Below are 16,578 nucleotides of genomic sequence, written 5' to 3'. Positions count from 1 at the left end.
TGGTTAAAATGTGCTTATAATCATCACCTTGGTTCTTTATTTTGAAGATATAGACTATGATTATGTTACATCCTAGCTTTGGAGCGTATGATTTCGATAGGTTTTATTAGATCAGACTCTAAGTTTTCTTTTACCAAATTTGCTGGTGATTAAACAAAGAGTCTAGGTGGGTTTGATTTTTTAATTGTAAGTTTTGGTGGGGTTTGCTCTAGCAGAGTGTCTGTGATTTTTTCATCAAAGAGCTTCTGAATACAGGTGACAATCTGCTGCTTTGGAACGAAGAAGAACGAAGAAGATTTATGGAGAATGTTAATGGCCAGTCAGAGTTCTCTGTGTGGTGTGGGTCGGTGGGAGCTGGCAGTAATGGTAATGCCAGCCAAATTGTTAAATGATACAGCCTGTGTAAATTACTGTAAGAAATTCATTCCTTCATTAATTGTGAAAATGCACTCTCGAAAAATTAGAGCCCTCATCGCTCCAAGGAAATTTCAGTTTCTGGACTAAAAAATTTGACCATTGATATCTTGCCAGTAGCTATTTAAAAGACTGGGAACAGATCTTGATTCTGAACTATTTAAAAGAAAACATAAAGAGGAATGACAACGCGAAGTTACCCATAAATATTTAATAGGAAAAATCTCAGAGGCTGAAAAACACTAATTATTGTCATTATATTGCTCTGAAGAGGAAGAGCAACTGTAAAAAGTAGTAGGAGACTCCACCAATGGTGGCATACTGCAACTTTGTGGATCCTTCCACACTGGGAAGGTCAGCCTCTGCAGTACGATTAAACCCGCCAGCCAACCAAGCTAAGTTCTTGTACCCGGAGTCATGCAAACGCTTCACAGCTACCTTAGATCTGTGAGCAATTCATCAAACAGGTGTTAGCATATGTTTGCAGCCCTACCTTTCCACAGCTAACAAAGCCAAATCAATGAGGTTATCTCATCTCATCTCTTACCGAAGACCTTCACCACAGGCTACCAGCAGCTTGGCCACCTTATCAGGAACCAGCCTCTCCACCTCTGCAACAAAATCTTCATTAATGGTGGTGAAGCGTTGGCCAGTCCAGAGGCCGATGTACCCAAAATGCACCCACTTCTTGAGGAGGGTGATGGGACTCATGTCAGCGTCCTCCACGAAGAGTGGAACGTGCAGGGAGCCGGACACGCGAGCCTTCTCCCTTTCCCACACCGGTCGAATGTCAAGGAGCAAGAAGTCTTCGCTGCCTAAGGCGGACCCAACCTCCTTGGGCGTCAATCCCCGCACTTGACCGAGCTCGATCAGTTCACGGAAACTGCCGCCGGAGATTGCATTGATTCTTACATTCAGCTTCGTGTGCGGAGTTGATGAGAATTGGGTTTAACATTGAATCTTCGGCGGTTGAGATTTGAACTTAACCAGCAAGTTTGTACAGCGACGACGTTGTCGAGACGAACTGCCATCGTTTCTCTTCTCGGCGTTCTCTCTCTCCGTTCCTCCTTCTAGCAATTACAGAAATCTTGGTTCCGACTTTCGGATCAAAGTGGATAAGATTTTTCACGTGAAAACTCTTGTGAATAATATAATTTAGTGAAACGCTTCAAAAAGCCGCTTCCGTAGCATAGTGGTAGTGCGTTCGCTTCGTAAGCGAAAGGTCGTGAGTTCGATCCTCACCGGGAGCTTTACCCACTATAATATCATAAAAGCTCTTTTATTGGTTCTAGAGGAAATTTACATGTGAAGTGGATAAATATGGGTTAGCCAACTAGAGCACCTTGAGGCCCTAAGGGTTGTACATTCTTCTAAATCTTTTTAGGATGGTGCCCCCTACTCATGCTTATGATGATTGCACAATAATATTGAGTACACATGATTTAAAATGGTTTAGGGTTTAGAAAATACTCCTGACGTGCACGAGCACAGGATTCAGGATGATTTAACTCGGGTCGAAGAAAGCCTCAAATGGACACTTCCGTTTTCCTACTGCAGAAGCCAACATCACCTAAGGGCCATCGTCTGTGTTCCTATGCCACTCAGCTTCATTGTCTCTGAACATGCTCACACCTTCCAAGTTGAACTTCTTGATATGGGAAGCACTTTTGAGTATCTCGTCGTCCACCAGAAAACCCGTGCAGTCTTGAAGATTTAGCTCTTCTAGTTCTCTGCATCTCTCCAGTATCATCACCAGATCTTTCTTGTTGACCCAGGACATGATTAGATCCAAGCACTTGATCTTTGGAAACAAGGTAGGTATGATTGCAAGACCATCGTATATGAAGGCACGAAGATGCAGCCCAGAGAAGTTACTGCAGTTGTGGCTGATTTGTGCTAGGATTTCCTTGAAAATGCCGGGCCAGTTCGAGTCCAGCATGTATAGTTGCTCAAGATTCTTAAATCTGGATATGAGCTCAGGCGTATTTGCTAAATTTTCGTCTTCGAAATCCTCGTTTGTGTATAGAGTTGGTAAAACCAGGACCTTCAAGGCTGGGCACCTGCAGCCATTAATTAATTAGAAGAGATTAAACCCAACATTCAATTTATTTGCTCGTATTGGATCAGTTTCTCAAAGGACTTACTCGACGGAAACATATGCTAGATCTGCAACGGTGGCGTATTGGAGAGGAAATATCAGCTCCAGAGCAGATCCTTGGCTGCGGTTAACTGCAAATTTCAGGAATCCAGTGAAGGAGAAGTTCGACAACCTGTAACTTCGCATGAATCGCCTTACGAAGGAGGAAGAAGGATAAAAATCTAGTGCTCTGAAGTCGAGAGATTTCCAACAGTTGGACTGAGGGAGGCGTGGAACCACGACTTGCAAACGAAGGGAAGAGATAGAGTTCTCTCTTCCAGACCCAGACGTCCAAATATATCGGCTAAGCAGTCCACGTTTAAGCCGACCCATTTCCTCTTCTCCATTTACCTACCGCTATCAGCTGCTACAGATCCTGATCATCGAACGCACTTGTTGAAATCAACTCGAACTCAGCTTTTGATTCCCGGTTTACTGTTTCTGATCTTCAGATTGCGGAACTTGTATCATTGAAACAGAAGAAGAAACTGGGATTTCTGGAATGAGAAAAAACAATACGGGAGACTGAACTTACCTGAAGAGGAGACAGTCCAATGATGGATAAATATGATCTCGTACTTTGCTGAATTGGTTCTGTCAACTGAAGGATGGCGGCAAAAGACTAAAGAAAAATCAGCATCGATGCCACAAATTTAAAGCTACGGTATTCGCTATCATTGTCGCATCATCTTGGCATAATCAAATCAAATTATGTCACAGAAGTACGTGAAGTAGCAGCCACCGCTGGCTTGGAGTATTGTTTGTCCAGGCGACCGTCTTCATGAGCTGAGACAAAACCATCTTAGTCAAGGTAAGTATCATGAGTTGGGAATTTGGGATAGCCCATGAAGAACAAATACTAGAGTAAGACGGTTCATGAACCGTCACTTAAGTGACCCATCCGTCATCGGTTTTCCATTGATGGTGGGCATCGGTTACAACCATACGGTTTTTCATCAGTTTGGTGGTCTCCTTTGATGGAGAGGAGGCTATATAAGAGGGGATCTGGTTTAGCAGAGATGTTTGAACGTACCAGTGACAAGCCTCTGCCATAAACGAGACAATGTCGTTCACTCTGTTAGCCGGAGACGAAGACGCCGAACACTGGAAATTGACTTCATGTTAGGAGGTATGTTCAAGAGTTTCATTTATGTTTTTATTTAGAATTTCATGATATAAAAATCCTACATGTGGTATCAAAGCTCCCCTCTCTGATATGGCGACATTTCATGAAGATCCACGCTCTGTGTACGCTCTTCGGTGTCAGTTCTTGGGCCTTTGTGGGAGCCATTGGCCAGTGTCCCCGTCGGATGATGGCGGCCAAAGTCCGACGGGAAGCCCGGTAGAGGGCTGATGGTGGAAGCCGAGCGTTCCCTCTAAGCGTGGCTGGAGGTTGAAAACGACCTCCAACGCGCAGAAATAAAAACAATTGAAACTTAGGTGAAAAGTTTCATTTAAATAACGAGTCGACTCGGTCCGGTTAAACTGGATCAGACTGGTACGAGAGGGTTGAGACGAGTCGGACGGGATGACATGACTCGGACTTTAAGGGTCAAATTGGGCGGTTCAAGTTGACTCGCCCGAGTAAAGACCAAGCTGACTCGGTTTTTTCAAAATCAGTTTTATGCCGGTGGGGATTCGAACCCATACGCTGGAAAGATATTTTGGCGCTCGTAACCACTAAGTCCGATTGGCTTTATGTGTTATCGTTGGATACACATAAAATATCTATTAAATTTTTAGTAATCTTTTTTTATGCAATTTCAATAATTGTGCAAAATTTATTTAGGTTTTATGCATACCTCAGTTTTTTATGCATATTTTATGTTGATCTAAATATAAGGATTATTATTTGACATTATTTTTATGTCATATTTTTGGTACACTTGAATAATTGAGTAATTGTCATTCTTAATTATGCAAATGTCTAGTGACATTAAATTTAGTCACATAAAGTCAATGACATAAAAAATAGTGATTAATCATGAAGATATAATAATTGAACCCCATAGGGTAAATGTTATATTTACATGATTAATTAGGATAGGAAAGAAATATTTTTTAAAAAAAATTCTAGATTGCCTACAGGCCTAGAATATTCCTTTACAAACAAATTTTTGGGTCCCACTATAAAGAGACATAAATTGCATTTGTGTTACAATTTAAGCCCACAAGAAAGATTATAATGACACGCTGATTTATTTGTTTGTATTATTTACATGGGTAAATATTCAAAATTTGGTTTCATTACATGTTTAGTAAGCTTGTTGTCCATTTTTTGCAGCTTTTCAAACTTTGTCTGTCCCAACCTTTGATTCCTCTATTGTTCCCCTAAATAGAGAAAATTATATTGAGTGGAAGGAGAGACTTCTCTTGTTATTAGGGGGCATGGATCTTGACTTGGCACTTAGAGTGGATGAACCTCCAAAACCCACGGAATCCAGTACCCAAATTGAGAAAACATCATTTGAACTTTGGGAGAGATCCAATCGATTACGTTTAATGTTTATTAAGTATCATATTGGGAAGAATATTTGTGGATCTATTCCTGAATGTGCCCAAACCAAGGAATATCTTCAAGCTATTCAGGAAAAGTTTGAGACTTACGATAAAGCATTAGCAAGCACTCTGATAACCCAAATGTGTTCCTTAGTGTGTTTTGAATTTAATATGACTCATGCTTCTTATAACACTTGGTGGATTGATTCCGGTACTACAATCCATGTTACCAACATCATGCAAGGTTTCTTGAACCAACGAAAACCGACGCCAAGTGAATGCTCCATCTATTCAAAAAACAAGATGGGTTCACATGTGGAGGCAGTTGAAACTTTTAGACTTGTCCTAAATACTGGTTTTGTCTTAAACCTTGAAAGGACATTCTATGTTCCATCTTTTTTTATAAACCTTATCTCAGTTCCAGACTTTCACCCTTTGGATTCAGTTTTAATCTCCTTGGAAATCCCCTTCAATTATATAAAGACTATGTTCTTGTTGGAAATGGCATTTTGGAAGAAGGATTGTTCAAACTTCTTTTATACCCTACAATTGATTGCAGTCTTACTACTATGCATGGTATTAATGTTGGCATTAAGAGAAGTGTTATAAATGAGAAATCCTCCATGTTGTGGCAAAGGAGATTAGGTCATATCTCCATTGATAGAATTAAAAGATTAGTCAATGATGGAGTACTTGAAGCTCTTGATTTCAATGATTTTAGTACATGTGTGTGGATTGCGTTAAAGGAAAGCAACCCAACAAGTACAAGAAAGGTGCCAGGAGGACTTCTGATGTCTTAGAAATCATACACGCTGATATTTTAGGTCCTTATGATGCATGTTTCAATGGTAAGAAGTATTTCATTACCTTTATTGATGACCATACATGATATCTGTTTTATGATAGAAGTGAAACACTAGATGCTTTTAAGGTCTATAAAGCAGAAGTAGAGAAACAATTAAGCAAACAAATCAAAATCGTGAGGCCAGATAGAGGTGGTGAATATTATGGAAGGTATACTGAAAGATGACAATTGCCTAGTCCTTTTGCAAGTATTCTTGAGGAACAAGGTATTGCGCCACAATACACAATGTCTGGCTCACCATCACAAAATGGTGTGGCTAAAAGAAGAAATCGAACATTAATGGACATGGTGAGGAGAATGATTAGTAACTTTGATCTCCCATTGTCTTTGTGGAATGAAGCTCTCAAAACTGCAGTCTATGTACTCAATAGGGTTCCAACCAAGGTGGTTTATAAAACGCTATTCGAGTTATGAAAATGTTGGAAACCTAGATGTTTGGGGTTGTCCAGTTGAAGTTCGACTTTACAATCCACATGAGACAAAGTTAGACTTTAGAACAGTCAGTGGACATTTAATTGGCTATGCGAAAAATTCTAAGGGATACATATTTTATTGTCCATCTCGTTCGACAAGAATTGTCGAATCTAAGAATGCAAGGTTCCTTAAGAATGATGAAATTAGTGGGAGTAGCCAACCTCGAAACTTAGTGTTTGAGGAGCATACAAGTTTTCAACCTGCTTTTACATCTTCACATAGATTGGTTATTGTTCATGGTATTCATCAAGATTCAATTATTCAAGTACAACCAATAGTTGAAGAACCATATCATCATGAGGATACTCCTATAGATCAGGTTCCTTAACATTCTCAACCTGAAAATGTTGTAATACCATTAAGAAGATCTTCGAAAGTTAGGAAACCTGCAATCTCTTCAGAATATGAAGTGTACCTTCAAGTGTCTGACATGGACATTTGTGTTGAAGATGATCCTATTACGTTTTCACATGCCATGAGTGGACAAAAATCCACATTATGGAATGATGTCATGAAGGAAGAGTTGGATTCAATGGCTAAAAACCAAGTCTGGGATCTTGTTGAATTGCCTAAAGTGGGGAAAGCCATTGGCTATAAATGGATTTTTAAAACCAAAAGAAACTTTTTAGACAATATTGAAAGATATAAGGCAAAACTTGTAGCAAAAGGATTTACTCAACAAGAAGAAATTGATTATCACGATACTTCTCTCCTGTTTCAAAGAAGGATTCATTTCGAATAATTATGGCATTAGTAGCTCATTATGATATGGAGTTACATCAAATGGATGTGAAAACGGCTTTCCACAATGGAGACCTAGAAGAAGAGGTTTACATGAAACAACCTGAAGGTTTCATTTCAAAGGGGAATAATCACTTAATTTGTAGATTTAAGAAATCTATATATAGACTAAAACAAACCTCCCGTCAATGGTATTTAAAATTCCATGATGTTATTTCTTCATTTGGTTTTACGGAGAATATCATGAATCAATGTATATACCATAAGGTCAATGGGAGCAAAATAATTTTCTTAGTATTATATGTAGATAATATTCTACTTGCTTCAAATGATTTAGGATTACTTCATGATGCCAAACGATTTCTCTAGGTGAAATTTAATATGAAGGATATGGGTGAAGTTGCTTATGTCATAGGCATAAAGAGACATATCCCAAGGGACATTAGGATTGTCTCAAAAAACCTATATCAATAAAATTCTAGAGAGATATCGTATGAATAATTGCTCATCTGGTGTTGCACCTATTGTCAATGGTAACAAATTAAGTTTGGAACAAGGTTCACAAAATAATTTAGAGAGAGAACAAATGAAAAATATTCTATATGCTTCCGCAATTGGGAGTTTAATGTATGCTCAGGTTTGCACAAGACCTGGCATAGCATATGCAATGGGAATATTGGGTAGATATCAAAGTAATCCCGGTTTGAAACATTGGAAAGGTGCAAAGAAAGTCATGTGATACCTTCAAGGACTAAAGACTACAAATTTTGCGTACAAACGATCTGATAATCTAGAAGTGATTGGATATTCAGACTCTAATTTTGTTGGCTGCCTTGATTCGAGAAAGTCAACATCGGGATTTGTCTTCTTATTAGCTAGAGGGGTCATTTCTTGGAGAAGTGCAAAAAAATCTTTGATTGATACTTCTACCACAGATGCAAAGTTTGTAGCATGTTTTGAAGCGTCATCACAAGCTATATGATTGAGTTTTATTTCAGGGCTTAAAATTGTTGACATTATTTTCTAAGCCATTAACAATTTACTGCGACAATTCCGCAACAATGTTTTTTGGCCATGAACAATAAGAGTGGAAATCGTAATAAGCATATTGACGTAAAGTTTTAGCTATTCGAAAACATGTCAAAGCATACAAAGTGGATCTACAGCCCGTTGCTTATAAGGGATATGTGTAACATATGAGACTCAGTTCTATTAGGTAATTTCTGTAATTGAGATTCCCTTTATGTTTGTATTGCAATTTTGTCAATGACAAACTCCATTAAGTTCATTTGTGTCTTCTCTTATTTGGTTGTATACATAAAGTTTAGAGAATGACAATATAAGATGATCACGAATGAGCACTATGTAATTTCATTCATAAATAAATGTGTCACATAAGGTTCTCATTCAAATGACACAGTTGCATTGTAATACGTAGAAGGTAATACTTGCTCTAAAGGACTTAAAGCCACGATTCATGTAATTTAATCTTCTTTGTTTGAGTAAAAGGATATTAAATCTATGAAAAACATTCTTGAAGATGTATCAATAATCAATGATACATATTAAGCAGGCGTATGGGTCAAGTGGGAGAATGTAAGACGATTCATGAACTGTCACTGAAGTGACCCATCCATCGTCAGTTTTCCATTGATGTTGATCGACGATTACAAATTTACGGTTCCCGTTGGTTTGGTGGTCTCCTTTGATGGAGAGGAGGCTATAAGAGGGGGTCTGGTCAAGCAAAGACATGCTTGAACGTTGTCATCAACGAGCCTTTGCGATAGACAAGACAACACCGTTCACTCTATTCGTCAGAGACGAAGATGCCGAACGCCAGAAATTGACGCTATGTCAAGAGGTATGTTCATGAGGTACACTTATATTTTTATTGAGAAATTCAAGATATAAAGATCCTACAACTAGAACCTGAACTCGTCCCTCTCATTCAATCATCCATTAACAACTTAAAAAGAAAAGGTGATTCTTTTCCAAGTTCCTTGGCTTTCTCAACTCTCTCAAGCTAGAGAAACCTATTTCACGGGTTGGGATCTACTTAGATGGCACAAAATAAGCATATCCCTTAGTTTAGACAGTGATGACATATCCTAAAGGTTTCTATATTACCTTTAGGATTTGATGTGTCGCAACCAAAATAATTATGCATTTGGATATTATATCTGTTGTCCAATGTTTTAAATTTTATAAGTTGTTATGCAATGTGTAATGTACAGAAATAGGAATCTTTTGCGACTTTTTTAAATGTTTTTTCTGTTTTATGTGTGGAGAGGAATAGGGGAGAGAGGAGAAGCGGGAGGCAGCGAGTGAGGAGGGAGAGTTAAAGGGAACGGAGGAATAGGGGGGCAGGGAATTTTTGTCATTTTTTTAAATTTATTTAATTTTAATTGGTTCAATTGTTTTATATTTAAGAGGGAAAATGATGTGGAGAAAGGGAGAGAAAAGATTTTAGGAGAATCTTTTCTTTTCTTTGTTTTGTGGGCTTAGGAGGAGGGGAAGGGGAGTGGGAGAGAGGGGCAAAGAAGAGGGGGAGAGGGAGATAGAAATTTTTTGGAGCTTATATGTTATTTTCTTTGTTTTGTGGGAAGAGAGGGGAATAACGGTGGGACAAAGAGAGGAGAGAAGAAGGATTAAAGTGGAAAATAGCATAAGACCTTATGTGGAACGACTCTTGTCTATTGTATGAGTGTATATACCTAAGCTTGTGACACTGCGGACACTTGTTCACATTTTCATATTCCCTCAAAAACAAAATACAATCATTTTTACAGGCATTTATCTTTTCTTAATAGAATCACAACTCATGTAAAAGTGTTTTGGCCTGGTAAAATTTGCTAGGCAATGACTCCCCATAATGAAATGCATCTTTGAGAAGAGAGTATATTATCTAGTGTTTTATTTCTCATGTTGGAAGTTTTTTTGATATGTAACAAACAAATGAGAAACTTTAGCTAAGAACAGCTCTAACAACAAGGATATAATGGTCTATTAGCATCCATGAACAAACGAGTGAATTTATCAAACCCACTTGGTCCAACCCTTGCTCTTTTCCATGACTAATAAACTTTATTTAATCGTAATTGATAAAGGTCTGTTCAACTTGTACATCATAGATGGATACCACTGTCACTTCTTGTTTGACAATTGGTCCAGGTTGTATGATTTTGCCTCTAAGGGGTTTCCTTATAGGCATTGAATTACTAACCACGCAAGGTCCATTAGATATAGCTAGACAACATCTCATTCACATACAAGTGATCCTCTATCAAGTGTACATCTTGAAGTAACTTATATGCACACACTTTGCATGGACAACACATCTTATTGTCTTTTCTTACCCCAATATTGGTGTATGTCATACGAATAAGCGTATTTACCCCTTTCATTTTTTAAGTATTTGTTTCCAAACAATTTTCATACAACTCTGATCCATTTTTTACCTGGCACCAAAAATATAAAAAACCCAAAAATTAGTCATCGATAACTTCCAACTATACTAAAAAAAAAACTACTTCAACGTACTCAAGTTTTGGGAGTCCCAACCTACGGCTCCCAGATCACATCAAACTTCATTTTTCTCTTGAGTTCGTGACTCCACCTCTCCCAAGACGACTCGTAATTGTTTACTATTGTATGACCATAATTTAAGACACATGTCAATATTTTGGCAGCATCTCCCTATACCCCTCATGTTATATCAACTTAATTAGTTGACATACATGTACCACACTTTGTTTTCAGAGCACAATGCATACTAGACAACGAAGTATGCTATATAACACTCCAGGAATTTGTGGAAGATGCATATGAATGCACTAACAAGTATCTCAAACTATAATACTTACAATAATAAACATATTTGTAAGTCCCGAACTGTCCTACACAATTCAAGAGTGTATGGGTATATTTAGTATTTGTGCAATTAATTGGAATGGAAATCCCAAACATTACATAATACTAACATATACATTATAATATCTTGAACAAGCAATCACATTTCAATCTAACAGTGTAAATGTAGAAAGACTAATAAATGTCCCCAACTAAATATTCTAGAAGGACTCATATTATAGAAAGACCAGTAATGTCCCCAACTACCAAAGCTAAAGTTTGAGCTAGCATCTTATATATTATGCATATTGTTATGATTTATGCTTTCATATTATCTACAAATTTACATGTCACTCCTACGATTAGTTTTAAATTGCACTTTGTTTTAGTTTCATAGTGCAAAAATTAAAATTTGTATTATGCTCCTTTTTTAATGTATTGTGTTATTGTTCTGGCTCTACATTAAATTATCTTCTTATATAGACATTATGTTCATGTTATTGTTATAGTATCTCAATCAAACATATGGTCCAAATACTCTACCCTTAGCCACCCAACTTAGTAAAGATATAAACCCTAAATAATAAAATTCATGTGACGGTCTCTTTATATTCCCCTTCCTCTACTATGGATATTTTCCCCTCACCGCATAGAAAATATTACATAGCACTTCGATATCTCAATCAACATAATTAAAAACTATAATTTAAAAGCATAATTAAAAACTAACCCCTCCAAGCTTGGGAATAATGAATGCAAATTAAATTTAATATCAATAAATTTTAATTTTCTTTGAATTGATTATGTCAAAATCGGAATTGAGTAATGAATTTAAGTAATTAGACTATTTGACATTGAGATTACATCAATTAATTAATTTAATGACTAAGATATAGCGGTGTTAATTAATTTAACAATTGGAAAATGATAGACTAATATTTGGGAGTAAAAAACCCAAACCCATTAACTCAAATATTTCAAACTAAAAAACTTGCTTAATTACTTACATGATCAAGTACTTTATAGTAAGTTACCTGGTTAATTACTTCACTAAATGGTTAAATAGTTACTTAATGTTTTAATTAATCAATGATTTTTTAAGGTATTGTAATCAAATAATATTTCGTTCTGCTTTTTCCCACCTACTCTAGTACTCCTATTAAGCTAATTTTTTGAATCAATTAATTATTTAATCATATAATTAGCAAATTTTCAATTAGTTAGTTAATTAATTAATTACTAGTTATTTAATAAAATAATCAATGTTACACGGTGGGACCCACCATGGTTGCATGAGCTGGTGGGACCCACCATGATGATATGAGAAGCCAAGATGAGTCAACACACAGGCTGGCATGAGTTGGAAGACGAATTGGAATAAGTTGGCAGAATTGAAGATTTAGTGGGACCCACAAAGATACCACGAGCTGGCATCTTTGTCCCATGAGCTGGAAGATCTAATGGGACCCACAATAATTTAGCACGAGCTGGCATCCTCAACCTAGTCAACTTGTGAAGAAGGATTTGGGAAAGTCAAATTTTGGGTAAGTTAGAATTTAAGTAAGTTCTCGATGAGGACGAGGAAGAGGTGGAAGGAGTAGGTATGGCAGAACAAATGAAAAAGAATGGGAAAGTCAAATTTTGGGTAAGTTAGAATTTAAGTAAGTTCTCGATGAGGACGAGGAAGAGGTGGAAGGAGTAGGTATGGCAGAACAAATGAAAAAGAATGCACTAAGTGTGGGAAATCTGGCCACACTATAGATACGTGCTATTCAGACAAAGAATAGACTAAGTGTGGGAAACCTGGCTACACTATAGATAGGTGCTTTTCAGACAAGAAATGCAACTTTTGCAGAAGATATGGCCACATTGCAGATATATGTTATAGGAAGGCTCATCAAGTCTTACTAAGTGCTACAAGGGAGGAACAACATACAACATCAACACAGCAAAAAACCTTTCATAATGATGAGTATGAGTTATTCCAAAAATTGAAAACACGACTGAGTTCTGTTCCAAGCTCATCCTCCACTGCTGCTACTATCACCGCTTTAGGTATGCTATTTGCCTCCTCTTCATCCTGGATAATTGACTCAAGAACCTCTGAGCATCTCACAGGTAACAAAAATTTACTACACTCATTGTCTCTGTGTCTTTCACAAAAATTTGTTACCAAAGTTGACGGTTCGCAAAATAAAGTTCTAGGGAAAGGTTCCACTTCTGTTACACCATCACTTTCTCGTTGATATCATTTTTGTTCCTATCTTCCCTTTAAATCTTTTATCAGTAAGTCAACTCACTAAACATTTTAATTGCTCTATCACCTTCTCACCCACTTCATGTATTTTTTAGGATCTCATAATGAAACAGGTGATTGGTGGAGGCCATGAACAAGGGGGGCTCTACTACCTAGATGTGCCAAAAATAAATGTTGTTTCCACTAGTGAAACCGATACAAGGTTATGGCACAACAGGTTGGGACATCCGTTTGCACAATCTCTTCATCATATTTTTCCTACCCTTAAAATGAGGTTAGAGTTTCATTGTGAAGTCTGTCAAATGAGCAAACATTCGAGGTCCACATACTCACCTTGTCTAGAAGTCAAAATTATCACTCCTTTTTCATTAATTCATACTGATGTATGGGGACCCTAGAGCGTCTCAAACATTTCTCAAGTAAAATATTTTATCACCTTTATTGATGAACTTCACTCATACCACTTGGTTATTTTTATTTAATGAGCGTTCTGAAATACCATCAATTATTAAATCTTTTCATGCCATGGTACTCACTTAGTTTGGTCAGAAAATTAAAATACTCCGGTCTGATAATGCTAAAGAATACACCTCCAAAGACCTTGACTCCTTTTGTCATGAGAATGACATTATTCATCAAACATCATGTGCCTGCACCCCTCAACAAAATGGTGTAACCGAACCGAAGAATCGTCATATTTTTGAGGTAGCTCGCAGTTTACTATATGTCATGAAAATTCCATATTTTATTGGTCACATGCAATCCTTATTACATGTTTTCTTATAAATCGGTTACCATCATCCGTTCTCGGTAATAAATCCTCTTACTCTATCTTATTACCCACTGATGATCCTTTTTCTCTGCCCTTGAGAATCTTTGGGTGTCAATATTTTGTCCATATTTCTTCCCCCCACCACAGTAAACTTGATCCCAAATCTATGAAGTGTATCTTTTTAGGATACGCTCGCACATAAAAGGGTTATGTTTGTTATAATCTCACTCTTCAGCGTTTACTTGTGTCCATGGATGTCACAATGTTGTGTATCTTTTTAGGATACTCTCCATTTTATTCTAACAATGCTCCTCCAGGTTTATCTTCTGTACCAGATTCTCCTCAACCAGTTGTGCCTCATGTGACAGAAACTACTCAGTCCCCTAAAACACTGGCTGACACCACACCTGTTGTGTTTACGGATCCAACCAAGGTAAGTCCTTCTTCTACAGTTGTTTTTGGCCCACAATATGATACTCGTCCTATTGCCATAAGGAAAGAACCTAGATCATGCACCATGCCCTCTACTTCTCATCCTATATCAAATTTTGTGTCTCATCATCGTTTGTTCCCTATGTATTGTCAATTTTTCTCTGTTATTTCCTCCATATATGTACTACAATCCTATCAAGAGGATCTCAAACATCCAGGGTGGAAGGCGGCAATGGATGAAGAAATACAGGGACTTTATGAAAATCAGACATGGGCTCTAGTCCGACTTCCATCAGAGAATAAAACTGTTGATTGCAAATAGGGGTTTACTGTGAAACACAATCCGGATGGGTCCGTGGCTCGGCTAAAGGCTTGGCTCGTTGCAAAAGGCTATACATAGTGTTATGACATTGATTATGAGAAAACCTTCTCTCCAGTGGCAAAAATAAACTTTGTACATGTGTTATTATCTCTAGCAGGTATATCAACTTGATGTCAAAAATACATTTCTAAATGGGGATATGAAAGAGGAAATTTATATGCAACAACCACCTGGGTATGTGGTTGAGGGGGACTCCGTATGTCGACTCAAAAAATCTCTTTATGGTCTGAAACAGTCTCCTCGTGTATGGTTTGAAAATTTAGCCAAGCACTCATACAAGCCGGATTTTACAAATTCTCTGGAGATCACTCCATATTTATTAAAGACACACCGAAGGGCAAGGTGATTTTGACAGTATATGTTGACGATATCATTATAACCAATAGTGATCCCAAGGGCATCTAGAAAACAAAAGAAAAGATATGTGCTGAATTCAAACAAACGATCTCGGACTGCTCAAATATTTTCTGGGTATTGAAGTACTACAATCCAAACATGAAATTATATTATCTCAAAGGAAGTATGTCATTAACCTACTGGAGGAGACCCGAATGATGGGATGTAGACCAATAGAGACTCCTATGGACTCAAAGACAAAATTATGTGCCAGTACTAGTGAAGAGGTAGATGTCAAAAGATATCTATGATTGGTGGAAAAACTTATTTACCTTTGTGTAATGAGGCCAGATATTTCATATGCAGTCAATGTGGTAAATAAATATATGAACACCCCCACAACTCAGTCATTGCCAAGTACTAGAAAGGATATTGCGATATCTGAAAGGAGCACGAGGAAGTGGGCTCCTCTATAAAAATCATGGTCACTTCAACATCGAAGGATTCTTAGATGTCTACTGGGCCGGATCCCCCGATGACAGAAAATTTACTTTAGGATATTGTACAATGGTTGGAAGGAACTTGGTTACATGGAGAAGCAAGAAACAGAATGTAGTTGCACGGTCCAGTGCAGAAGTAGAATACAAAGCCATGACACACACTGTCAGTGGACTTCTATGGATTAGATATCTTCTTACTGAACTAGGATTTTACAAAGAAGCTCCTATGGACCTATATTGCTACAATTAGGCACCCATACATATCACATCCAATCCAGCATTTCATGAGAGGACAAAGCATATTGAAGTAGATTGTCACTTCATACGAGAAAAGTTCCAATCTGGTATATTATCTCTCAAGTATATATCTACATAGAGCCAAGTTGCAGACATTCTCACCAAACCGGTCCCTAAAAAAATTTTGTCCACCATCTGCAGCATGCTGGACATTTACAATATTCTCTCACCCCCAACTTGAGGTGGGACCCACCATGGTTGGATGAGCTGGTGGGACCCACCATGAGGACGTGAGAAGTCAAGATGAGTCAACACACAAGCTGGCATAAGTTGGATGACGAGTTGGAATAAGTTGGCAGAATTGAAGATTTAGTGGGACCCACAAAGATACCACGAGTTGGCATCTTTGTCCCATGAGATGGAAGATCTAATAGGACGCACAAGAATATAGCACGAGCTGGCATCCTCAGCCTAACCAACTCATGAAGAATGATTTGGGAAAGTTAGGTTTTGGGTAAGTTAAAATTTGAGTAAGTTCTAAATTGAGTTGAATTATAGCTGGAAAGTGTACATAAATTATATCACTCCACTATAAATAGAGGATCTTGTATTCACAATAAATTAATCAAAGCAAGGAGTTCTCTCCTCTCCCACTCTGGTGTAATGCCTTTTCTTCTTCTTTG

The 16,578-nt window shown here is 37.6% G+C and overlaps 1 protein-coding gene, 1 non-coding gene and 1 pseudogene across 2 annotated transcripts; 1 reads left to right on the top strand and 2 right to left on the bottom strand.

Annotated features, from left to right (window-relative positions):
• Positions 1–455: 455 nt before the first annotated feature.
• Positions 456–1,359, bottom strand: LOC137943076 (rhodanese-like domain-containing protein 10; the record flags this gene model as incomplete). Its single annotated transcript, XM_068788770.1, has 2 exons — positions 456–859; positions 962–1,359. Coding segments are annotated over 2 exons (588 nt in total), but the record flags the coding sequence as incomplete, so codon positions are not given.
• A 233-nt stretch (positions 1,360–1,592) lies between these two features.
• Positions 1,593–1,664, top strand: TRNAT-CGU (transfer RNA threonine (anticodon CGU)). The gene has a single exon. It is a non-coding gene; the product is annotated as a tRNA-Thr (tRNA).
• Positions 1,665–1,984: 320 nt separating this feature from the next.
• On the bottom strand, positions 1,985–2,898 carry LOC137943075 (putative F-box/LRR-repeat protein 19; annotated as a pseudogene).
• Between the last annotated feature and the right edge of the window lie 13,680 nt (positions 2,899–16,578).

This window comes from Aristolochia californica, unplaced genomic scaffold (assembly GCF_029961685.1).
Source record: "Aristolochia californica isolate CCGP_79_NKW_82.1479 unplaced genomic scaffold, dmAriCali1.0.hap1 SCAF_10, whole genome shotgun sequence".
Lineage (NCBI taxonomy): Eukaryota > Viridiplantae > Streptophyta > Magnoliopsida > Piperales > Aristolochiaceae > Aristolochia > Aristolochia californica.
The sequence above is the reverse complement of the archived record's forward strand: the minus strand, read 5'-3'. Positions and strand labels throughout refer to the sequence as shown.